The sequence below is a fragment of the Entelurus aequoreus genome, linkage group LG13 (genome assembly GCF_033978785.1).
Source record: "Entelurus aequoreus isolate RoL-2023_Sb linkage group LG13, RoL_Eaeq_v1.1, whole genome shotgun sequence".
Lineage (NCBI taxonomy): Eukaryota > Metazoa > Chordata > Actinopteri > Syngnathiformes > Syngnathidae > Entelurus > Entelurus aequoreus.
In genome coordinates, this window is record NC_084743.1 from 41,119,923 (window position 1) to 41,147,846 (window position 27,924).

Consider the following 27,924-nt stretch of genomic DNA (forward strand, 5'->3'; position numbering starts at 1 on the left):
ATTCCGGTGCAGTAGGTGGCGGTAGCCTACTATGCATTGTAACTCCGCCAATAGCACTTAATTCACCTGGTGGGCCAGAAGAAGAAGAAGAAGACTACGACGACTAAGTAAAAGAAGAACGGACCGACCGGATCAAAATACGAGGGTAAGACGTCTTGGCAAACAAGTTCAAGTTTTCTGTTTATTTGTTACTTTTGTAAAATATTGTAGTATAGTTTCAAGTAAAAACTAACAAAAAGAGGCGAGGCGAGGCAAGCCGAGCCGAGCCAATGCACCTTATCTGGATGACAACGAGTGGTGGCAGCGCTCCTCTTCTGTCCAGCAATACACACCTGAAGCTTCTCTTTTAATACAGACTAACTAACGCGACTTTGTGAGCATGGCGAGTGAAAGAGTCGGAGCAAGAAGATGCGCCAGCAGTGTTGTATAGGTGCTGTATTGGACCGCGTGTGTGTGATGATCGCGATCGCGGCCGATTAGCGCGTTCAGCTTTTATTAGCTCCAGTGTCTCCCTCTTCTCTGGAGGAGGGTCTGGCGAGCTAGACTAGCTCCAGTGCGACCTGTTCAAAAGCAGCAGGAGGAGGAGGAGGAGGAGGAGGAGGAGGTTGACTGACTGTGGCAGGACACCTCTGCCTCTGTTTCATTTTATGTTGCTGGTAAATAATATGGTTGTAGTAGTAGGCTAAAGTTAAATTATTTAGTATGTGCTAATTAAAGGGGCAGAGCTTTGAGACATTTTAGCTTTTATATTTTATAAGATATATTTTTTGTATTTATTATAGTATTATTTATTTTTTGGGGCGGCGTGGCGAAGTTGGTAGAGTGGCCGTGCCAGCAATCGGAGGGTTGCTGGTTACTGGGGTTCAATCCCCACCTTCTACCATCCTAGTCACGTCCGTTGTGTCCTTGGGCAAGACACCTCACCCTTGCTCCTGATGGCTGCTGGTTAGCGCCTTGCATGGCAGCTCCCGCCATCAGTGTGTGAATGTGTGTGTGAATGGGTGAATGTGGAAATACTGTCAAAGCGCTTTGAGTACCTTGAAGGTAGAAAAGCACTATACAAGTATAACCCATTTATCATTTGTAAGAACCACAATTAATACATATATTTCAGTGAATAACTTATTGTTCAGAACTGTATATAAATATGTACATAAAGTGTTGTAATTATATTGTAAAATGGATGGATGGATGGACTTTTAAAACAAAACTGTTATTATTAATAAGTATAAATTTTTTGAGCCTTTTTAGAAAAAATCATATCATTGTAGTAAATTATGCAAATTACTAGATGATGTCATGGTGACCACGCCCATAGCCACGCCCCCACCTCCAAAGGTATCTTGGCAGTTTATGGGAAAAACTGAATGTCCTTATTTTTGAAGGAAAAGCACTGTACTTTTCAATGAAGATAACTTTAAACTAGTCTTAACTTTAAAGAAATACACTCTATACATTGCTAATATGGTAAATGACTATTCTAGCTGCAAATGTCTGGTTTTTGGTGCAATATCTACATAGGTGTATAGAGGCCCATTTCCAGCAACTATCACTTCAGTGTTCTAATGGTACAATGTGTTTGCTCATTGGCTCAGAAGGCTAATTGATGATTAGAAAACCCTTGTGCAATTATGTTCACACATCTGAAAACAGTTTAGCTCGTTACAGAAGCTACAAAACTGACCTTCCTTTGAGCAGATTGAGTTTCTGGAGCATCACATTTGTGGGGTCAATTAAACGCTCAAAATGGCCAGAAAAAGAGAACTTTCATCTGAAACTCGACAGTCTATTCTTGTTCTTAGAAATGAAGGCTATTCCACAAAATTGTTTGGGTGACCCCAAACTTTTGAACGGTAGTGTATATATATATATATATATATATATATATATATATATATATATATATATATATATATATATATATATATATATATATATATATATATATATATATACATATATATATATCCCATGGTAGAAGTGCATTTCAATAGTATATGCATTTATAAGTAGAAAGAATAAAGTTAACCAGAAAAGTCCTTGTATATTTCAAACATTTTCCCTAAGAGACGCATCGAGGCTCAAAAGTGTTTTGTTCGATTACTCGATTAATCAAACAAATTAATCAATGGATTACTCAATTACTAAAATAATCCATTGCTGCAGCCCAAGTTGTGTGTTAACAATTTTTGACATTGTACATATGCATTTACAATTACTCATCTGCTCTGTGTCGCATGTGGAATATCAATCGCAATAAATAAATGTCTTTATTTGTAATCTGTTGCAAGTTTGTGAAATGGAACTGTTGAGGAGTGATCACATTACAATAGGCTATGCTATGCATGAGCATTTAGAAATCTGATCATGAAAAACAGGACAGGACCATTTAATAATCTCACAATCCATCCGGTCGAGACAGTCGCCTCTCACAGGGTCTCAGTTCTGTTCAAGGTTTTAGCATGAGTTCCATTGATTTATTTCAATGTATGAGGATGACCGCTGTTCTTGACCTACTCCATGTGTAAAGTGTTTTGAGATAACATTTGTAGTTTGAATTGGTGTTGTATAATTACATTCGACTTGACTTAAATGTTAACTCAAGCCAGACTCAAAATTTGTGAGCTTTGGAGACAGCCTACCTTTGTTACAATGGTTGCTGAAGCTGGCTTGGCCATGAGTCTTGAGGTGACTTGTGATGTAGGCTGCACTTAGCATTTTGCCACAGATGTTACAGGTGACTTTACCTTCATGTCTGATCATATGCGAGCGCAGACGGTCTTTGGTAGCAAAGGCAGATGTACAGGCCTAAAACAAACATAAAAATAATAATGATTTATTCTTTATTGAATTCATAAAAACAATTATACAAACATACTGAATTCAAATAGTAAACAGTGTAGTATTTTGGACATTGTGCAGATATAACTTTTAATAAAAACTTCCAGATGCACAGATACAAGTTACCTTAATGTCGTGGTCAGCCAGTGTATATGTTATTCATACATACAGTAGAACATATATGTCTGGTGTTGGAACTTTAGCTTTTACTTTGTGGTTAAATTTAAATAATATTCATCCAAAAGAGTGACTTAAAAAATGGTAGCATGGGAATTACCGTTACTTGGCACTTGAAAGGCCTCTCTGAGGAATGGACATGCTTGACATGACAGCTGAGATGATCAGGCCTGCACATAAAGACAAGACAATTCGGATTGTGACATTATTCAGCTTTATTCAAAAAGCACCATCTCTTAAATAAAGTTTTGTTTTCATATTTCATATGTAGTTATACTTAAAGTATTATGTTAAACTAAAAAACGGCACTTGTGTTGATGTAAGCATATTACACGTACACGTCTGCCTTTTATACAAAACAAGATAATTAAGTCCAGAAAGTTGTCCCAAAAACAGGAAAATAATCACATTATTACAATACCCAAAATTAATTTTTTCGATTTAATTTATTTTATTTTTGCTATTTTGTTCTGTATTTTACAATATTTAGTTTCAAGGTATTGTTTTTGAAAGTCCAATTAAGTTAATAGACTACAACTAAATGTTTAATAAACTATAGGGATGGGTAGAACAATGTATTTAATCGATTATGGATCAAAAACTTTTACATTTTGCAATATAAATTTACAGTGCATCTATTCCCTCCACCCAGCTTCGAGAGTGTCTTGTGCGTGAAGCAGCAGCAGCATCATACCGTTAACGTAAGGTTCCAACAACAAGCCGTCTAGGGGAAAACAAAATAAACTGAAGGACTGACTAGCATTACTAATCAATTCTCTGCAGGCCATGAAGATACAGTATTAGAAGCCATCGCTTTTTGGCAAAGATTTAAGCTTGCACTTGTCTGTTTTTAGCGGTTTGTTCAGCTCCTTGAACAACTACATTATGATAATGCAATGTAAAAATGTAGATGAAACGGCTATTGGTATTGATATTATTTGTGACAGAGTCTTATAAGATGAGCGCTGATGTAGTGCTAGCTCACTATGAAGAAAGGACCAACGCCATATCTCGGGAAGTACTTTTGTTTACATATTTAATCCTGTTGTTAATGGTAAAGACAAAAACAAATACATTTGTATTTTTAACAGAGTAGAGACATTTTCATTGTTTGAGTGCAGATCGAATTGAATTATGATTTAGAACATTGTGAACCAAAATCGAACCTATCGGTACTTGGAAAATTGGCTATGATACCCATTTTTTTTATAAATACCAGCAGAATTAATCTCCGACAAGAATATGTTTACAACAAAGGTTAAGTGTTGTCTGAAGGGAAAACAAAACTGTACACATTAACTTGGTCCTGGTTGTACTTTTTTTAAGGTCTTACCTTGCATTCCGTTTCACTATGCAATATTTTAGCATATTGATTGATTGTATGGTGTATCAAGAGAATGTTATATTATTTAAAAGCCCAGCTAGGGACAAGAGTTAGAAATTAGCATTCACTATAAACTCTCTGCACAGCACATCAGTAGCAGTTGTTGTTTTGGAACTACAGTATATTGAACTTCATCATCCCTATTCAAATAGCATTACCGTAATTTCCGGACTATAAGCCGCACCTGACTATAAGCCGCACCAGCTAAATTTAGGGGAAAATACAGATTGCTCCATATATAAGCCGCACCCGACTATAAGCCGCAGGGTTTTGATGTGTAATTAGCGTAGTATATAGGGGTTCCTGCTACCACGGAGGGGATTGTCGGGACAGAGATGACTGTTTGGGAACGCAAAGCGTCCCATTTATTAACAATAAATCTTTCAATCATTCAATCAAACTTTCACATCTTTGACATGGCGAACAGCATTCGTGCTGAGTACAAATAATACAACGCTGCAAAGTAATACAAAGTGCTCGCCTGTACGTTATCAAAATAACCAGCCTACCGGTATATGAAAAGTCAGTCTTTAATCATTGTGTCATCGTCTTCCTCCTGCGTACTAAAACCACCGAAATCCTCTTCGTCGGTGTCGGAGAAGAACAGGCCGTAAATAAGCCGCACCCTTGTATAAGCCGCAGGGACCAGAACGAGGGGAAAAAGTAGCGGCTTATAGTCCGGAAATTACGGTATATGCTATTCTATACACGGTAAATATTCATAAATGTACAGACAATGTACATTAAAAAAGAAGCAGGTTTCACATGATTGTTGATTTAACAAATAAGGTATGATTCCCCCCCCCCCCTCTCACTCTTCTTTGCATGTCTCTTTTTGTATCCTCTAACATTTTTTTTAACCCATGGGCCATTAGGATATTGAATCTGTTCCAATAGCTTACACTGTTTTTCACTGTTCCACTGCTTTTTGTACTGGTAATTATTTTTAACACGTTTATTGTTTGTTTTATATTTCAACTGCACCTAACAAAGTAGCCACCTGCAATTTCATCATGCTCTTAGGTTTGATGACAATAAAGTGTCCTAATCTATTATATTGTTGGATAATAATAACACTTTTCAAGTTTACGGTTACATATATTTTGATTCTTGCGCTCTCATTTGCTCACACGGATTTGATGGGTATCTTCTGCAGACTGCATGTTTCAGCTCTGCCCCATATAATGTTCAATTGTACTTAAATCAGGACTCATAGAAAGCCATTTATTAGTCAAATGTTTTGACCTTAGCCATTTTTTAGTGTGGCTGTATGTTTTACATTATTGTTCTGTTAGCAGAGCCATTACCTTCAACTTACAGTAAGCTTTCTGACACTAAGAAACAGCACATTTTGTCCCAATATACCTTCAATATATGAAAATTTAGGAAATCCTGAGATCCTGAATTAACAATAGAACAATAATATTTTTACAAAGAAACAATTTATTTAGATAATTTGTGACTATTTAAAAAGAAAATGATTATTTGATAGTCTTCTTAGTACATATGTTTTGGATGATTTGCAGATGTTTTGTTTAAGTATTAATTGGGGTTTATGTTATAATGTGAATTTTATTTGAGTATGTTTTTTATTTAAGTAAATTACTAGTGAGTATTATAGCATGCGGCATGACCAAAAATTAAAAATAGACCTTTGAAACATGAAAAATGTATTTGTGGACTTTTAAAATTTGCATTTGAGTACATGTCATTGACCACCAGCCTGTTTTTTTCCCATTACCATTTTCCTACACTACTCAGAATTTTTAAACGTATTCTTGTAATATTCTTGAGACTTTTTCAAAAGGAGCAGGAATGACAATATGCAACAAGCACAAAAATGCTGGCCGCACCGATCGGTTTTACAGTGTGCGTCACACACATTTTTTTTTGTAATTTAAAAAAAATAAAACACCTAAATACACTTGATGAAATTAAAAATATACACTGTATTTTCCGGACTATTAGACGCTACTATTGTCTAACGCTTTAAACCCTGCAGCTTTGAAACGGTGTGGCAAATTTATGGATTTTTCTTCGCCAATGGCAAATAGTGTTTTATATTCAAATCATAGTTTTAATGCTCTGCTGACAGACACTGAAAAGGTGTGTTATTGTTTGTGCTGTGGCGCCATCTTTTGGACAGATTTGCTTATTGCAGGTGCCGCTGGTTGACAGTGTACTTTGTTTCATGTCGGAAGTATATTCGTTAGTGTTTCTGCTCGAAAGGATTCTTCATTCATCCTTCCAAACATTTGTAAGTTTTACAATATAACTAAAACAAATCATACTTTCTAAACTGTCCCATGTATGATGTCTGTAGGAATGTGTTCATGCATATTTTTACGTGCTATCATAATGTAATCAAGCTAGCGCTGTTAGCATTAGCGAATATACTAACACGTTTGCAAGTGTCTGTGTTGGAGGTTATTACTTCCAATGGCATTCTTTTTGTATTGTTTCAGTTTCGTAAATTCACTAAAACTTAACCGTGGAGTAATTGAGTCTGTTTAGCTAATTGGAGAGCTAACTTCCGCAGCTAGTGGGTCCATAACGACGACTTCTGTTTTGTTTGATCAGCTGTTTTACTGTCAACAATTAAGGTAATGGTATGTAAATAAACATTTACAAAATATTTCGTACCAGTATATATCTGCATCTTATGGTCTGGTGTGGCTATCATAGGTAAAAATATTTATTTATTTTAAAATCTGGTGGGTGCGGTTTAAATACCGTTGCGCTCTATAGCCCGGAAATTACAGTATGTAATCTACATACCTGGAGAATCCTTTCCCACACACAGAACAAATGTAAGGCTTGTGAATGCCGCCATCATGGGAGCGTGCATGATACGTCATTCGATCCTTCCTCTTGAACCTCTGGTGACAGACGGGACACTCAAACGGTTTTTCATCAGAGTGCGACAGCTTGTGACGGTTGAGGTGATAAACATCTCGGAAGGCCTTTCCACACATATCACAGCCGTGATTCTTTTTCACGGGCTTGGAGGGTTTCTTAGGGATGCTCTGCTGCTGTTGGTGTTGCATCGGTGTCATAATGCTTGTGCCTGTTGCTGTTGATGTGGTGGCTGTAGTCAAGATACCAGCTACAGTAGTAATGTATGAAGAGTTTCCACTATTTTCACGAGGTACAGTGGCTATGAGTGGCACCATGGTGGGAGCTGTGGGTGTCTTTTTAGGCCGTGAGACCATCTTAATGCCGGTGTGACATGACTCATGCCGCCGCAAGTGGTAACTGTCCCGAAAAGCCTTGTTGCAGTAGCCACAAATGAAGGGCGTCTTTGATTTGGGTTCTTTTTTAATCACAGCAAGTAGAGGTCCTCCACCACCTCCTCCCCCAGCCCCGCTGGCCACATTATCTTTAAGAAGTTCTGCAGCACTGACTGGTGGTTTCTGGTCCAACAGTATGGGCAGTACTGGTTTCTGATCAGGTGGCTCCGTTGCAGAATTGAGCAGAGGCAAAAGGCTGTTTCCGGCTATTTGGTGCTGGTGGAGGGCCTCATTGGCCTGCTACAGAGAGAAAAACAGATGGATTGTTCAGTTAAACAGAATACAGGTATAAATCAAGCATTATTGAGGTTACCTTCAGAAAGTGTCACAAAGCAATGATTAAATTAGATAGGTGGTGTAGGAAGTATACCTACAGTTGGGGGATATGGGAACATTTTTTGAGTCAGTCCAGGGTTTCCCGCAGCGTTTTGTTGTTAAGGCGGAAGCCTTAACAACAAAGAGCCACCGCCTAAACTAACGTCTTAAGAAGATCTCCAGCCACACGTGCGCATTTAAAAAACTATTACTGTCCCCAAGCAAACTCATACACTGAGTGTCATACGTATGCCAAAATACTGGGGGCGCTGTAGCCTAGGACTTAAGACTATTTTAGCCAATCAGAAACATCCAAAACGTCATTTCCGGAGGCGGCATATAGCAAAAATGGCGAGTCACGGCAAAAAATAATTATATATGTGGACTGACAGAGAAGTAGAGCTACTTTTAAGCATCGTTTTGGAGTTTAAAGTTAACAAAACTCAACAAAGTGTTGATTGGGAAACTTGCCAGTCCAAGACTGGTGACATTCTTACCCTATTTTGGAACGGTACGGACTTAGAGGGACATCTGAGGAATTTCCTCATCGGAAAGAGGACATCACAAAAACAACTATCAGCACTAAATTGAAAGCGATTCGTGGAAAGTACAGACAAGTAAGGCTGCAGCTAACGATTATTTTTCTATCGATTAATCTATAGATTATTTTTTCCGATTAATCGGTTAATCTATAGATTATTTTTTTCGATTAATCTATAGATTATTTTTCCTTTTACCGATTATTTTTTTATTCAAAATGAACATGAAAAAATAAATGTAGGCCCGTTTTTTCAAAAGGCATGGCTTTTATTTACAAAAAAAAAGAAGTATGGCCACTCAGTCAACATTGACAACAACATGACTAAATATTCTGTAACAATGTAAACATTTAAAACTTTTAACATTTAACAAAATTAAAAGTAGCTTATTTGCTTTTTAATGTGCAAATACAAAAGTCAACATCCAGTGCAAATCTTAATATTCTGCGATAGTATAAGCATTTCAAAAGTAAAAGTATTACTTATTTTGCTTTAAAATGTGCAAAAATAAAGATAAACATCCAATACAAAAAAGTGCAAAACGAAATATTCTGTAACAACAGTGTAAACATTTCAACAAAAGTGAAAGTATTGCTTATTTGCTAAAATGTGCAAAAATAAAGATAAACATCCAATACAAAAAAGTGCCAATCTAAATATTCTGGAGCACTGTAAACATTAAGTATTGCTTTTAAAATGTGCAAAATAAACATCCAGTCCAACACAGTACACAATAAACAAGTCTACTCATTCCAGTGAGTGACTAACAGTTGTAATGAAGAAAGGTTAGCATGTGTACATGCTCTGGTTCTTTTCTTGTTTACAATATTCCCAGCAGCTGAAAATAGGCGCTCAAAAGGGGTCGATGTGGCTGGAACTGAGAGGTAATTAGCCTTCACCTCAAGCCAGGACTGCGAGTGAGCTGAGCTGCAGTTTAAGTTTCTAGAAGGTCAACGGGCTCATAGTGATGTTACTAGTAGTTGACTGGGAGGTGTTTATTATCATTTGGGGAGAGTCCGCTGCCTGATGCTCACCTGCTAAACACCTATCTGCTCCACGCTGAAGCGCTGACTACATGCGCTCTGAATACACACTGCTGATTGGGTAACGCTCTGAATACGCACTGCTGATTGGCTGATAATGCTTCGTGTGTACCAATCAGATGGTTGTGTGGGTGGGACAATGCTGCGTGCTGAGACAGAGGCAGACGGAGCAAAGCAGCTTGTTAACACTTTAGCTTTAGCTTAGAAACTCGTTCGGTACGCCCCCGTACCGAACCGAAAGCCCCGTACCGAAACGGTTCAATACAAAACACGTACCGTTACACCCCTAGCAGATACAAATGACACATTCATGTTTTTGTGTAATGATGACAACGTATGCTCGCGCGGACGATTGACTAGTTGATGGTTTTCTTTTCAAATGTTCGTTCATAGCCGTTGTGCTGCTATGATAGGCCATTTCCGCTCGACACAGTGTGCATACAACAACATTATTAGGCCGTTTATTGAAATACTCCCACACTTTTGACCACTTTTGGCATGCTTTTCCCCCCTCGCTCGCACCGCCTGCTTTGATCGTCTGCTTTGCGCTTCGCCATGATGGTAGTGTGACGTAAATATGCGACGCGTCGACGCACAAAAACGGCGTCGACGTATTTACGTAACCGATGACGCCGACTACGTCGACGCGTCGTTTCAGCCTTACAGACAAGCAGTCGACGCAGGTCGAAGAAGTGGTTATGGTAGAGTTGTTTTGCTGTACTTTGAACTATGCGAGCAGATCTCGGGCAGTTCTCCATCAACTACATCCATTCAATTTGGAATAGAAACATTAGATATTGACACAAGCTCTCACAGGAGTTCGGATTCTCCATTCACCCTTGACAGCCTGGTCACAGATGTACAAGAGCAGCAAGATTCCAATAGGTGCAATCCACAATCGTCTGTGGTGAAAGAGAGAAGAGCTCTACTTCAGGTATGTGGGTGCTAACTTCATTGCTAGGAAGTAATATTGATAAAAGGCAGATAGATGTTGTATATCTGGGGCATCAAAACATTTTATATGAACTGCACTGCAATTACACATGCTCTCAGATGACCACTTTCAACAATGTGGAATCATATTTTGCCCATTTGTTTGAATATTATCATTGTTTGACAACAGTGTGACAAAAATACTTGCTTTGGAATCAGAAGTCAAGATGGCAATCATATATTAAAGTTCAGCTGTTTTAGATGTATTTCAATAGGGTTGTATTAAAAATGCTTTGAGTAGTTTCTTGTAATAAATAATATTGAGTTAAGTAAAACTGCAGTTGCATAAAAAAAAAAAAATTCTGTCAAAATTAAAATACCTCGATTAAGTGCTTTATTGACACACATTGTTTCCCGACGATGTTGAGGGCCATTTGACATGTTGTAAATAACATGTCACTATCTTACACCTGTGCTAAAGTGGGTTTATCGCAAATAATGTATTCATGATTGTTGAATGTAATTTTGTAAAAATCCTTATAAAAATGTTTTTTTTTCACTAGGCAAAACTCAACAGCCACAAGCACGACAGACTAAAACGAAAACTTCCAATCGAGACAAAGTTGCTGAATGCAGTAGAAGAAGACGTCCAGATAAAGAAGAGACTTCTGGACATGATGGAGACATCAGAGAAGCAACCGTCTGACAATTTAGACAAACTAACCTCAAATTACCAAGTCAAAATATTGACTTACCAAGTCATAATAATGACATACTTAGTATCTCAGGTAACTAGGACTGTTTTGTGTTTTTTTTGTACTTTACGGAAAAAATATCCAGATATACAGTATATCGTATATCGCCATTCTGCAAATGGAGCGGAAAACACAACCAAAAATTGTAGGCTTCTTTATTTCTGTAATATTTGTATTTATTATAAGATATTGTTATTTGGTTATTTTTTAATAAACAATGTGTTCAATGTAATCAGAGTCTGTAGTCTATTGCCCCCCCAGGCTGTGGTGGCAGTGATGAGGTGGAGACGTGACAGCGACAGGCCGAGTTACACTGTTCCTTCCACCCACCCACCCTCTTCCCCGTCCGGCCGCCTATCCCGGGCTACGCCCCCGCCCACCACCTTAACTAACACATTTTCTGGGGGAAACACTGCAGTCAATACCAGTGTGTATCATGATACAAAAAAAAAAATCATAATTTTTGTCATGTTGCATTGCTAATAGATAAGACTGGGCCCATAAAACAATATCAATATATATTGATATTATTATTTATCTAAAAAAGTGTTCAGTATATATATATATATATATATTATATTATATTATATTATATATGTATACACACACACACACACACACACACACACATACACACACACACACACACGCACACGCACACGCACACACACACACACAATTATTTTTGGTCGGAAGAAGTTACGAAGCAAGCTTGGTTGCATGAACAAAGGAACTCGTGGTCCGCTAGCAAGAGAGGAAGTGAAAACTGAGCAATGGGAGGGACACACTGAACAGCCAATCACTTAACAGTATTAACTATCAAATTTGGTTGCGCCATCTTGCTGCTGATTCCCCTGCATGGAGGGAGAAGAGAAACTAACAATGAGTTCTGCAGAGAGCGAAGAAATTGTGAAACAAAACAGGAAAAGTCACCTCGACAGTATGGCAGTTTTTTGCATTTTTTCAAACAGACCGTAGTTCTTTGACACTTTCCCTTTTAACATGTGTCCGTTCCCTATTTGGACGCTGTATAAATAAAACACTTAACAAAATATAACAAATGTGCTACTTTAAAATAATAATTTGGTCCAATAGTATTTAAATAATAATTACTGCATAGCATTCATTAATTTCCATACTTAAATAGGAATAACAGACCAAATTAAAGGTTGCACAGACCATGTAACTTCCTGGCCGTAAACATGCAAAAAAAAGTTTTTCTCAGGTTTCTCTATGTTTACATTTTCACACTTTGCACTATTTTGTTACACTTTATCAAGCATTTCTTACATATTCCTTACTTTGCACCTTAATTAAAAGAGGTTATTGTTAGGTGTTCAAGGTGAGGGGGGGGGGGGGGGGGGGGTTAATCACAGGAAGGTTACATTTGAAATAAAAAAATGTATGTTCTCCTGGTCTGTATTTTCCATAGGTCATAGAAAATATAAATAATTATTGATATCATGATACAGTTTTCGGCCATATCGCCCAGCCCTACTAATAAGTGAGATGTATTTTATGTCAGCGTTTGAAAATTACAGATGTACTGAAGTACCTGATATCACATTAAAAAAAAAGATAACGTGTGTGCATATATTTGAACCAAACTTTGAGTTTGACCAAGAAAATGTTTTCAAGTTTTCAAAGAGGAAACACATATCTTTGGACAGCTATTTTTGAGGCCTGTCTGAACTTTGACATGTTAAGGGTCATAAATAAAGGTTTTGCAGACGATTTAAAAAAATAAAGAAATTCATGTTTTTCCGCTCTTGCGCTGACATACTTGTTGCTTCCGTAGCTTCCGTCCTCTCGCTTACTTTCTTAGTGAAGTGTCTCACATACTTAGCAAAACATGTCTACTGCAAACGAAAGCGAGACGTTTGTTCCAAAGAAAATAATTGTGTTGTCAGTGGCTTGGATTTACAGCAATATGTCTGGAAAAAGTGACTGTATACTGCAAAGTTTGTTTAAAAAACAGCAGCAGCACAAGAGATTATTCCAGCGTTTGAAAGAGAAGCGAGTGGAGGAAATGTAACTTTTTTCAAGGTGAGCAAGAATGTAACAAGAACGTAACAATGAACAAACAATTTTTATCAAATGTTATTTTATTCAGAAAACAAGATTTAAATTCCCATTGTATTGATGTCAACACCAGAGTTTATTTATTTCCATGCACTGAATTATATGCTACATTTTTGTTTAGAGAATCATTTTATTAATTCTCTATTTTATTCTCTATATTGTTGTTTATTTTTCACATGAACTGAAGTTTTTGTTTACATAACTATGCCTTGTATCCTGTTAAGTGTGGCAGCTTGTCTCTTTTCAAACTTCTTGTTTTTGATTGAATACCATCACAACTGGTTTTGAATTATCTTTGTCATTTGTAAAGATCAGTTTCTTTAAAAAGTAGGGTGGAAATAAATCTGTAAAGAATCTTAAATCCACTTTTTATTAAAAAAAATATCTGAGATTGTATTTTTAAATCAGGCCTACATCAGCCACCCACAAATGCGCACTTCTAAGGCTGTAGACAGAGGTGTTGCTGCTTTGAGGGTTTTTCAGTGCCTTAAGTTTTTTCACCAAGTACCATCTCAGAAGAAACTTGGCTCTCCATGTACCACCATAATGACACACATTAAAATACAGTAGCATAGTCATATTCATTAAAAACAAGGTAGATGTTTTTTAAGTGTATATAATATTTTGGCTACGTTAACATTACACACAGTTTGAAGAGTAACACTGACTTTGAATATTTAAATGATTCTTTGACGTACCACTACTTAGAGACCACGTACCACTGGTGGTAACTGAAACAAAGTTTTAGAATCACTGGTCTAGAAAATACCAAAATTTCAGAAAGTTATTTTGTGGTATACATCTCTCTTGTGTCTATTTTTTATTAAACAGTAACTTCAGCTATGTTTGGCTATGTTAGGGGTGGCTGGGTTTCCACCACATTGAACGTATCAGAATGAGTTTTATTTGAGACCAAGAACAAGAAAGTTGGGAAAAAATACACCTTTCTCAAGTCAGTATTAAATTCTGCCTCACAAAATAAAATACAGGGAAACTCATATCTAAGAAGAAAAAAAAATACTTAAAAAAAAACAAAATTGCATACAAAAACAAAACAAAAATGTTAATGAATTAGGTACACAATCCAACAGCAGCTTTTAAAACATTCTGTACAGGGGAGATTTCAAGTCTACAGCTGCTGGCAGGCATTGTCCAATTGGTCATGGCAGATTTCCAGTGGGATCGACAGAACAGAAGGCAGAGGCTCACATGAATACTTTGTCCAGAGAGAAAACAGAGATTCACATTGTAACCGTCAACATTGCAACAGGTCAGTTTAGAAACAAAGTGGTTGAGAAAGACTAGTTATTTTCTGCAATTAACATACGGCAAGGCTAAACCTGACCCTTGGCTTTTCAGGTTCAGTCAAGCATTTCAAACTGGCCAGCCAAGCAAAGAAGATGCAGTTTGAGAGGGGGCAGGATACCACAGGCTCGATTTTACCCCACTGTGTTCTTTTATGAAGAACAGCACGGATGTACTTGTAGTAAGTGTGCATGTGCATGTGTGTTGGGGGGTGGGGATTCAGCAGCCACTCAAAAAGCTGTGGTGTGTTTTTGTGTTTTAGAATGGGACAGAATTGGGGCCGTCACACATTGTCAAATCACTTTATACATGCCACACGGCAGTAGTACTTTGACTACAATACCAACTTCAATTAGAATTGTTCTTAAGTATTTTATTCAGGACGTATAAAGCCATATTGCCTGCTCTAGTTGGAAAAGTGTGGTGTTACTGTTGCTATCCAAAAAACATACATTTGTGTTTTTGATTAAATGAAATGTAAAATATTTATTTCTAATGATACATAAACAGTGCTCGATGCCAATCTCTCAGTTTAGACGGCCGGCCAGCTTTAGGAAGAGTCATGATGGTTCCAAACTTCTTCCATTTAAGGAGGATGGAGGCCATTGTGCTCATTGGGACCTTCAAGGTAGCAGATATTGTTCTGTACCCTCCCAGAGTTGTGCCTCGAGACAATCCTGTCTCTGAGGTCGACAGACAATTCCTTCGACTTCATGCTTTTGTTTGTGCTGTGCCATGCTGTGAGTGTGGGACTTTATTTATAGGGGTGTGTGTGCCTTTCCAAATCATGTCCAATCAACAATTGACCACAGGTGGAGTCCAATTAAGATGGATGATCAGTTGAAACAGGACACACCTGAACTCACTCTTTTGAGCTTCATGGCAAAGGTTGTGTATATTTATGTTTGTGATTTCGTAGTTTTTAATTTTTATTTAAAAAAATGTTCGGAAAAATTAAAAAACAAATTTAAAAATGAAAAAAATAAGTAGTTACAGGGTATTGTGTGTATTAGTTCAAGGAGAAAAAATAATTTCTTCCATTTTGGAATGTGGCTATAACTAGAGATGTCACAGTGTAGACATTTCTTATCACGGTTATTGTGACCAAAATTATCACAGTTAACATTTTTATCGCGTTTTTTTTCAATGTGCTAAACATTTTCAAAAACTTCTCATACTGAAATCTTTTTAACCAACTTTTATCCAAAAATACATAAACACATTCAAAATGATTTCCTTTGTAGAAGAAAAATGATTGTAGCTAAGAACACTGTGTTTCATGTACCTCAAGTATAAATTGAATGTGGATAAGAAAGCAACACAAACATTATAAACAAAGTAGTATGGCAAAAACAAAAGAACAAATTTATTGAAAAAATGCAAAAATTGTTTAAGATGGCACCTTATGGACATATGAGATAAACAAAAACAAATGTAAGAATTTTGCCAGATGGCACCTGTTGGCCATAAAACGTAACTGTACTTTTTGCCCATAAAATACAAATAAAATAGTGTTCATATATGGGATCTAGTCTTACACATAGGCCTGCATGCTTATGGCCGAAACAATAATCAATATTATTTTTCATCACTATTGAAATCACGATTATTAATCACTATTAATAAGTACGTTAGGTAGACAGTTTTGGGGTGGGGTGTTTCTGCGACGCCATCATGTAATTTGTAATGTCTAATAAAAAGGCTATAGATCAGGGTGTCCAAACTACAGCCCACAGGCCAAGCGTGGCTCGCCAAAGACTTCTCCGCAGCCTGCAATGCAATACAAGTTAAACAAGATCGGCCCGCGGGGTGCAATTGTCTGCATTTTAAGTTCAAGGTGCTGTTTATTGTCCATTCTTAACATGTACAAGACATATAAGAACTGAAATTACATTTTTGTCTCTTATGACAGGCATTGGGAAATCAATACCGCCCTCTGGTGGGCAGAATTAAGGTCAGAGTTCAATGACCACAAATTTGACGACGAGTTGAGCACAGCATCCATATGCAAGTATATGACCCAATGTAAACAACGTTTACCACCCATGGTGTAAATTAACCATAACCAACACAGTCACACATAACACACCACCAGCTAAATGAACTTTGTGGACATTATAAAACACGTACATATACCTGTACAATTTTAAATTACAAATATATATATCCCTTACATGATGGGTAATATATACGGACAAAATAATAATTAAGATTATTTTTAACAATATTGAAATCACGATTATTAACCATGACTATTCACTATGTTTGGTAAAACAATGTTGGGGTGTGAATGCGACACACGTGTAATTTGTAATATCTAATAAAAATGCTCTAAATTCTGGATCTATATATTTAAAGACAAATATTTGTGTTTTTGTTCATTAATAGTATCAGCAGTCAGATTTTTTATTACATGATGCCTTTATCTCTAGTTTTACATTTTCATCGAGAGAGGTATTTTTAAAGTTATGTACATTTACATGTACTAATGTGTGTACATGCTGTATCAGGACAGCTCCATTGAGAGTGTGAGTAGAAATATGTTGAGTTATAAAATAAAATTTACAAAAGATAAAGGGTTAATTAAAAATACATGTGCCATTGCAGAGTGCAATAGTAAAGTGCAAAAACGTGGAAAAATAAGATTATGCACAAAAGACACATACAAGGACCACCCTGTACTACTCACAGTATATATAGGACATCCATTAATCCATCCATTTTCTACCGCTTGTGTCTTTGCTAAATAAAACGTTATTACATACGTTATTTATGCATGTGTCTGAGAGTTGGATGGATATGGGGTCCCTCGGTGCATGGTTGATGTTACGGTAGTCTGTACGTCAGGGCTTTTGCGCCATTGGCGGGCTGAAAAATCTGTGAGCAATCATAATTCTGTTTGAATTATTAGCTTTAAGTCACGGGCAAACGATGGCGGTTTAGAAAAGAATGGAAGTGTTTTTATTGCTTAACCTGTCGCTGTAAGTCAATAATTTGTTTAAAATGTGCACACCAGCGCAGCTTTGCCGTGTAACTTGTTGTGGTGCTTGTTTGTTTATACGCGCAGTAACATTTCCAAGTTTGCAGGAATGAGCGGGAGGATGCCTAAAGAACAGTGAGGTGTGCGGGCGTGTTCCGGCGTTAAAATATGGGTCACTCTACGGGAGATAAGGGCACCAATGTAATAATGCGTTTATTTTTCTTTATGTTTTGGGGAGCTACAGGCGACCAGCTGATCAATTGTCAGTCAACCTCTCACTCACTCTTACTCACACTCACATGAGTCCACTGTCTTTCGGTCGCCCCCTGGTGGTTGGCAAACTGTTGGTTGTGAAAGTACTGAATGGATAAATGTTAATATCGCCGAAGATCACCCTCATTTAATTGTCGTGGCCAAAATTGAGATCACGATTAAAATTTGATTAATTGTGCAGCCTTAATTAGTAGTGTTTGATAGCAGAATTAAACATAAGTAAAGGACAAGAGATCGGATTAGTTTGTGTTCTTTTGTGATTGCTATGCCTAAATATAAGTCCAAAAACCTGGTTGTGCAAATAAATTAACGTCAATATAAGTCCTAGTAATAAATATTGTGATTGTTGGTACAATACACCGCATATTTTGGTCAATTTTCATAACAGAAACTAAAAGCTTAGTTGTTGTTGTGCAGGAAAGTCAAGTGCTTTATTTGACATAGATGACCACATTATAACGTCTTTTGTACTATTTGTTAGCATCAAGAAAATATCCTTAATAGTATTAATAAACTAGACGAATACGTTCAAAAGTTTGGGGTCACCCAAACAATTTTGTGGAATAGCCTTCATTTCTAAGAACAAGAATAGACTGTCAAGTTTCAGGTGAAAGTTCTCTTTTTCTGGCCATTTTGTGCGTTTAATTGACCCCACAAATGTGATGCTCCAGAAACTCAATCTGCTCAAAGGAAGGTCAGTTTTGTAGCTTCTGTAAGGAGCTAAACTGTTTTCAGATGTGTGAACATAATTGCACAAGGGTTTTCTAATCATCAATTAGCCTTCTGAGCCAATGAGCAAACACATTGTACCATTAGAACACTGGAGTGATAGTTGCTGGAAATGGGCCTCTATACACCTATGTAGATATTGCACCAAAAACCAGACATTTGCAGCTAGAATAGTCATTTACCACATTAGCAATGTATAGGGTGTATTTCTTTAAAGTTAAGACTAGTTTAAAGTTATCTTCATTGAAAAGTACGGCGCTTTTCCTTAAAAAATAAGGACATTTCAATGTGACCCCAAACTTTTGAACGGTATTTTAAATCTCTCATAGGCTCAACAGCATATACTATATCTTGATTAGGCATGATGTTCGTTAAGAAATGATCGATGTCGATGCCATTACCGAATCCTCTTATCGAACCGATTCCTTATCGAATCTCTTATCGAATCCAGATAGGTTGATGTGTGTGCACCTTGTGTGTGCACTGAGTTCCAAAAGCCGCAGATGTTATGTGACTGGGCCGGCAGGCGGACGTGACTGAGGACAGCATGCGGACGTTAAAGGGTGAAGGTTTCAGGTGAGAGAGGACGCTAAAGGCACGCCACCAGTAAGCATATAGTGCTGCTATGTGCGTTGTAAATAAAAAAATTGCCGACAAACACATCACCAACATGGATGAGGTGCCGCTCACTTTCGACATCCCGGTGAAGCACACTGTGGAGAATAAGGGGACCAGCACGGTAGCGAATCGATACGCACAACGGGGCAAGAGAAGTCGGCTTTTACTGTTGTGCTAGCTTGCTATGCTAATGGACAGAAACTGCCACCTATGGTGATTTTCAAGGGGAAGACGCTGCCGAAAGAAAAGTTTCCACCTGGAGTCATCATTAAGGCATGACGAAGGAACTCCAACCGCTGGACATGGGTGTAAACAGGATGTTCAAAGTGAAGTTGTGAGCGCCATCCATGGGAGCGATGGATGACAGACGAACACAGCTTCACGAAAACTGGGAGCCAGCGTCGGGCGAGTTACGCCACAATTTGTGAATGGATCGTGGATGCTTGAGCTAACGTTTGTGCTTGCACTGTTGTTCGAGCTTTCGCAAAAGCCAGCATCTTTTCCGAGGAGCCCCACGGCAACGAGACTGACTTTGAAAATGACGAGAGGGAATCTGGCGTGTTTGATGGAGAACTTGCCCAGTTGTTTATTTCGGACACATAAGATGAGGACTGTGATAGATTTGTGGATGAGGATTGATCAAAAAATAATGTGAGTACATTGATAAATACTTCAATAAAGTACAACCGAACTCAGCTTTGCTCCTGCTGCCTTTTTAAAAGAGCGTCCATGCATGCTAGCGTATGTTTTAAGCTTGCGTATGTTTAACCATGCCTGCGCCCAAAAATACGCTGCGTCTTATTTATGCGTTAAATACAGAAAAAGCACCTGTAACTGACACGCCGCATTTTAATACGGTGCGCCCTATTGTCGCGAAAATACGGTATAGTGGCTTCGATAACGGGAACCGGTTCTCAAAAAAGGGATTCGAATCCATGGAATTGGTTCTTTTCTTATCGAAGCATCGGGAGAACCGGTTTTCGAACATCATCCCTAATCTTGATATCGCTTAAAACATTGCTGAACAACAGGTACATCTACAGCGAAATAATGAGACGAAATATGAACTTCACACTAGGGCTGGACGATATATCGCGGGTTTGTCTCTGTGCGATATAGAAAATGACTATATCGTGATATTCGAGTATACGTTCTCACGCAGTTGCTTTTAGCTGCGGGGCATTAAACTGCATGCGTTTCTCACTCTTTCCGGTCTATCCTTCTCACAGAGACTTAAAACAAGCGCACGATCTTACATACGTCACATACTGTCACATGAGCAACGTCACACGCTCCCGCGGAGCAGACAGGTAGCGACATGGTAACAGCTAACGATGTGGTTGGAGTGGTAATATGAGAGAAAGAAGGTGCGAATCTGGTAACAAATGGAGGAATAATTAATTCCCAAGAAAAACAGCACGGGGTCCATCGTCTGACGGTGGTTTGGCTTCAAGCGGGAATGTCTTTACATGTCAACATCTCCGTTCGGTGCCACACCAACTAAATGCCGAAGCAACTATTTCCACATCAACACCGTAGGACATATACTATTTGATATGCAGCTCATTTTTATGTGACACTTATTAAAATTACTTGTGTGTCATCATGCACAAAAGTGCGCTTTATATGTTTTAAACTATTGTAGTGGCGTTCTGTACAAAAAGTGCACTTTAATTTAGTGTTGTTTTGAAATGTTATCTTAGTGACCTCGTGCACAAAAGTGCACTAATAGCTTGTTTTAAAATGTCTCTGAAAATCTTGCACGTTCTGTTTTGGAAATTACATAAATGTTTGTGCCACTGCTTAATAACTGTTTAGTAAATACAGTTTTGGTAAATTGACTTAGTTGTGATTTCCCTCTCTGCATGAAAGTTTAAAATTAGCATATATTAATGCAGTATGAACAAAAATGTTTTAATGTGGACACAGAATCATCATACTGGTGTGATTATATGCATCAAGTGTTAATTCAAGGCTAAGGCAAAATTTTGAGATATATTTATCGTGTATCGTGCCATGGCCTAAAATAGAGATATTAATAGAAGGCCATATCCCCCAGCCCTAACTCGTTATGTCAATCAAATACGTTACTTAGCGATGCATGAATAAGTCCAACTTTGTCTTTCACAGATGAATTTGTAGAACCCTCAGAAAATGAAAACAACATAATTTTTTCCCCTCATAGGTACAGTATACTTTGTGTGTAGTATGTAGTATGTAGATTAGTCCACCCATCTCTATGTTTGCCTGGCAGTCTGGCAAACAACAGACTTTCTTTCTTTATAGACTCTTATTAATGTACTTGTTAATTTTTTGGTAATATCTTCTAACTTTCAGAAGTAATGCGGTTAAATATACATTTCTGCTAAAGTGAACTAAGCACGTATTCTTCTATCTTAGCGTTAGAATGTTTCTTTATTGGCTTCTGCTTCTTGCTAAAGTGTCGCATTTTCAGCCTCTTTCTCCAATTCCAGGGTGATATTAAAACTTGTAAGAAATGTAGTTTATTTGACGTAATTGCGGTGATATTAACATAGACGAGCCGCTCTGCATTGAATATGGACATACACAAACAGTTTGCAGGGGCTGCTTCAAGTGATAATTTTTTGTTATCGGCATTAAAGGCCTACTGAAAGCCACTACTACCGACCACGCAGTCTGATAGTTTATATATCAATGATGAAATCTTAACATTGCAACACATGCCAATACAGCCGGGTTAACTTATAAAGTGCAATTTTAAATTTCCCGCCAAACTTCCGGTTGAAAACGTCTATGTATGATGACGTATGCGCGTGACGTCAATCGTTGGAACGGAAGTATTCGGACACCATTTAATCCAATACAAAAAGCTCTGTTTTCATCTCAAAATTCCACAGTATTCTGGACATCTGTGTTGGTGAATCTTTTGCAATTTGTTTAATGAACAATGAAGACTGCAAAGAAGAAAGTTGTAGGTGGGATCGGTGTATTAGCGGCTGGCTGCAGCAACACAAACAGGAGGACTTTGAGGTGGATAGCAGACGCGCTATCCGACGCTAGCCGCTGACCGCATCAGTGATCGGGTGAAGTCCTTCGTCGCACCGCCGATCGCTGGAACGCAGGTGAGCACGGGTGTTGAGCAGATGAGGGCTTGCTGGCGTAGGTGGATAGCTAATATTTGTAGCATAGCTCTGTGAGGTACGGTTGCTAAGTTAGCTTCAATGGCGTCGTTAGCAACAGCATTGTTAACCTTCGCCAGGCTGGAAAACATTAACCCTGTATTTACAGGTCCATGGTTTAATAGTATTGTTGATTTTCTGTCTATCCTTCCAGTCAGGGGCTTATTTCTTTTGTTTCTATATGCAGTTAAGCCCGATGCTATCACGTTAGCTCCGTAGCTAAAGTGTTTCACCGATGTATGGTCGTGGAGATAAAAGTCACTGTGAATATCCATTTCGCGTTCTCGACTCTCATTTTCAAGAGGATATAGTATCCGAGGTGGTTTAAAATACAAATCTGTGATCCACAATAGAAAAAGGAGAGAGTGTGGAATCCAATGAGCCAGCTTGTACCTAAGTTACGGTCAGAGCGAAAAAAGATGCGTCCTGCACTGCACTCTAGTCCTTCACTCTCACGTTCCTCATTCACAAATCTTTCATCGTGGCTCAAATTAATGGGGTAATCGTCGCTTTCTCGGTCCGAATCGCTCTCGCTGCATTGAAAACAATGGGAAAATGTGAGGAGCCTTTCAACCTTTGACGTCACAGGCAAGGCTTTTTTCATCAGCGACCAAAAGTTGCGAACTTTATCGTCGATGTTCTCTACTAAATCCTTTCAGCAAAAATATGGCAATATCGCGAAATGATCAAGTATGACACATAGAATGGATCTGCTATCCCCGTTTAAAAAAAAAAAAATCATTTCAGTAGGCCTTTAAAAGGCATTGATTGGGATCTAACGATCATAAACTTTTCTACAAAAATTGAGAAGCCCCAGGCTACCGCCAGCGGATCGGAGTGTGCTTCAACGTTGACCCATGTCCACATTGAGCCATGCCCATTTGCCACCACATTGGACCGCCGAAGAAGAATGTGTGCAGAGCGTAGAAAAAGTAAATCAGTTTGCAAAATGGAGTTCAGCAAGGGTTTCTATTTTGTTTTGACATGCTATTTTGCAATATTTGGGACAGACAGGGAAGGAAGAACATTATTTTATTTTCGAAATACATTATGTTCTGTATTAGTGATGGTCAGATGAAGCCTAATGAGGCATTGAACTACTTGAGCTAATTGGTTCGAGAATTTCTCGAAGCTTTAATGCATGCTTCGGCACAAGACTCCACCTGCTGGCCACATGTATAACTACAAACAGCTGTATGCACTTTTTGTCCATATAGATACAAATGTATGAGATCTCGGGCAGCCAATTATGGCCAAAGTAATAATTAAGATTATTGTTATCAATAATGAAATCATGATTACTGATTGTTAGGTAAAGCAGTGTTGGGGTGTGAACGTAATACCATCATGTATTTTGTAATGTCTAATAAAAAAGGGTATAGATAAACGTTATCCATATATATAAAGACAAATATTAGGTTTTCATTCAATAATACTTTTAACTTGTCAGCTTTTTGTCATGCATGATGCCTTTATCTCTATTTTTACTTGTTGATAGAGGGAGGGTTTTTTATTGTTATTTATTTTTTAAAGTTATGTACATTTATATGTACATGTAGATGCTGTATCGGGACAGATCCATTAAGAGTTTGAGCAGAAATATGTCGTATAGGAATTAACTATACACAATAAAACATTAACAAAATGCTGTCTCACATGAATGATTTTTGAAGTAATACCTTTGTGACATGAAAAAAACAAGTAATGTAAAAAAATCATGGCGTTTACTTTTTGATATAAATATAGAACTCAAAGCAGTTTGGCTAATGAAGATGAAGTCTAATAAACAAGCGTTGTTCTTCTCCAACGCCTCCAGAACAACAGTTTGGCCAACAACAACAAAAAACAGGAGTGACATCTCTCACATCGAATACACAATCTTCACAGCCTGCGTTCAATTCGATAAGATGACAAAACATTTTAGCTAGTATTTGTTATTTGAACTCTGATAGTTTGCAGTTGAATAAAAAATGAGTGATCATCCCAGTAAACAAACTAAAGACTATAAACAAGTTGTGGCAACGTTACCGACACATCGCCTGCTGTAGGTTTCTTCACGTCATTAACTCTCAGTCAAGGCAGCTGATTGAGAAAATAAAAGAAACATAAAATAGTTGTTCTCCTTCGCTGTATACTTTTAGTGTGGGGACAAGTGCGCCTGTTTCCAATCAATATTGTCCACACCAGTCGCCATCTGACAGCAGAGCGCTTTTATACGCATGCCGGGAATCGAGGTAAAATTAAGTTAAACCAAGCACTTGGCTTTGTTTACTCCGACGGGAAATCTCCGCAGCGTTTCTCAAAGTGTGGGGCGCGCCCCACTGGTGGGGAATAGAGACATGACAGTTGGGGCGCGAGGAATGGGAGGAAATTTTACTTAAAATTTTTTTTTTTTAAATTATATTCTTAGATTTTTTTTTTACTATGCGTTCATTTTCTATACACACTGTAAATCACTTTGTGATTCTGTCTGTGAAATCCGCTATATAAATAAAAGTAAATTACTTATTTTTCCTGTAGGCTTTAAATTTCTAGGTAGGAACGAAAGTTTGACAGACATAGCAACAGTAACTAATGGGGGCGGGGCTAAGCGGAACAAACTTTCGCGCTAATCATCCACTCATCGGGCAGAGAGCTGTGTCCATTTTTCTCCCCTTTGCCACATCTTATCTGTGTGAGATAGGCTTTTCAGCTGTTACTTCACTCAAAACGAAGTACAGGTCTCAGCTGAACATTGAGCATGACTTAAGAGTGGCAGTGTCAAGCCTGCAACCCCGATTTGAAAAGCTGTGCAGTGCAAAACAGGCTCATTGCAGCCACTAATGCTGGAGTACTGTAGAACTCATGTTCACTTTCCCTGTCTTGCCAAATACATAGATCCTCTTTTTTTTTGCAAAGATTGCAAAGTGGCACTTTTATTTGATTTATTATTTAACTTGATGCAGGTTATTTGATTTATTATTGAACTTGATGCAAGTTATAACACTTTTATTTGATTTATTATTGAACTTGATGCAAGTTATAACACTTTTATTTGATTTATTATTGAACTTGATGCAAGTTATAACACTTTTTTGATTTATTATTGAACTTGATGCAAGTTATAACACTTTTGTTTTATTTATTATTGAACTTGATGCAAGTTATTTCATTTATTATTGAACTTGATGCAAGTTATACCACAGCTGCACAGTTATTTTATTGATTATTGAACTTGATGTTATTTTATGTTATTGAGTTTGAATGTATACAACTTGATGTTACTTGATGTTCAATAAATTTGAAAATGTTAAGCTTGGCATTAGCGTTCTGTTGGGGCGATGGGGGCAGGTAAGGCTTGAAAACTCCCCCTTGTCCAAAGTGGGGGATGACAAAAAAAATTTGAGAACCACTGAGTTAGTCCGACATAATTATCAAGCCAAACAACGCTAGTGCGCATGCGCCTGACTCTGTGTTGCCTAAAATGCATTAATAAATGACGTTTTTTCTGTAATTAAGAAATTAGACGGTATTACTAACCGTCTGGAATTTTATCGCGAATTATCATTATACCGTTGACCGTAACATCCCTCGTCCATTAACAAGTCAAGGGCGGTCACGGCATATTCTTGCCGCCGATGCTGGCCAATTTTTAGGGCATTACGGCAAGCGACGAGGGCGGTCGCGGCAATTGCCGTGGTTAACATGGTAGTAGGCTATATGATTTATGCGTAACATGGTTTTTGCGTAACATGGGTTGGCTCATAGAATGGCACTCTGCACTGAAAGATGGTGATTAATTGATTGGGTTTAGTTTATTTCGAACATGAACACACTTATAGTACAATACATAACACATTATTTCATATCATTGCTCTTTACATCATATCCAAAAAGGAGTAGGAAAAAGCAATGCCTATTTAATCCCACCACTTTGCCACTTCAGAGTGTTTACAAATACAAATGTTCATTTACTGTCTTCTTTTTGAAACACAATTACATCAGTGAATGATTAATACAGCAGTTCTTGGAACATATAATTAAGTCAGTCATGATAAACATACTAGGTATTTCTCATAATTCTTCTTCCATTGTACTTCGTAAGCACTATTAATTTGAACAACCTCTTAAACTGGACCATACCAGTACATTGTTTAACTTATTTGCTTAAATCCATTCCATAATTTAATTCCACATAGTGATATGCTAAACGTCTTAAATGTTGTATGTGCATTAAAATGTTTTAGGTTAGTTTTTCCTCTAAGGTTATAAGTCTCCTCTTTAGTTGAGAACAATTGCTGTACATTCTTGGGTAGCAGGTTATAGCTTGCTTTGTACATAAATTTAGCTGTTTGCAATTGTACCAAATCATTGAATTTTAATATTTTTTTATTTAATAAATAAAGTGTTTTTATGTTCTTTGTACCCAACATCATGTATCAGTCTAATTTAAATTTTTTGTAACACTGTTAGTGAATGAAGTGCACATTTGTAGTGTAGAAATCCCCATATTTCGGCACAATAACTCAGATATGGTAACACTAGCGAGCAGTAGAGAATAGGGAGTGATTTTTGGTCCAAAACATATTTTGCTTTTTGTTCCTTATTGAAATATTTGTCGCCACCTTATGTTGCATATTTTTTATATAAGGTTTCCAGTTAATGTTATCATTTATTATTACACCCAAAAATCTAGTTTATTTTACCCTTTCAATGTCTACTCCGTCTATATGTGTGTGTGTATGATGCTCTTTTGATGTGCGTAAATGGAAGAGAATGCAGTGCATCAGGTTGGATGCAAGATGGAGTTATGCTGAATGAAATGTGGCGGTAATTTTACTGTTGGCCTTGGCTTGCCATCAAAGTAGGCCTATGCGATATATTATTATACATAATATATTTCGATGGTGGTCCATGCGGTCAAACTACACATTTTAGCAGGGTAATGCCAACAATCTGTTTCGAAGTCCCAACTAAAATATTGCTGTGTAACTTTACAAATACATTTGGCTTATCGACATTAGTAAAATGTGGCATAATTACATAGTAAACCATCTTGCAAGAAGCATAAACAAGAGAACCCTACAATGCAGGACTCGTTGATTGCCATTTGAAGTTCCTTGGAGTAGGATTCGGATCCGGGTGCGTATCTGGCAACTTCAGTCATGAAGAGTGGGAGGGGACTACAGAATTTTGACCGTGATTGCAGTACCATTTTTGGCCACATTAGTACATATGGCCCTTTTGATACATATGATCGTACGGCTGCGCGGTATTGCAGTTAATACCGGTATATATTAGAAAGAAACATATAATTGAGACAATGTTGTTACGGCCGTTTGCTCTTCTCTGCGCCTTTGGCTCCACCCCGCCCCTTGCGTGTTTACATAGGCTTCTCTGATGCACAACAACGCAATACAACAAAAGAATATGAGACTTCTCGACTCCCGAGTAATGCAATGCTTTGGTCACCGACTGCATTTGGTGAGAGACTACATTTGTATTTACACATACCCCAAT

At 37.7% G+C, this 27,924-nt stretch overlaps 1 protein-coding gene across 3 annotated transcripts in view; it reads right to left on the bottom strand.

Moving 5' to 3' along the window:
• The window catches only part of LOC133663404 (vascular endothelial zinc finger 1-like), a 66,212-nt gene that overhangs the window by 23,335 nt on the left and 14,953 nt on the right, over positions 1–27,924 (bottom strand). For all 3 annotated transcript variants that reach the window (XM_062067858.1, XM_062067857.1, XM_062067856.1), the window contains exons 2-4: positions 7,181–7,932; positions 3,119–3,188; positions 2,643–2,808 (exon numbers count right to left, since the gene is read on the bottom strand). In XM_062067858.1, coding sequence (XP_061923842.1) covers positions 2,643–2,808; positions 3,119–3,188; positions 7,181–7,932 — 988 coding nt within the window. The remainder of the gene's footprint in view (positions 1–2,642; positions 2,809–3,118; positions 3,189–7,180; positions 7,933–27,924) is intronic.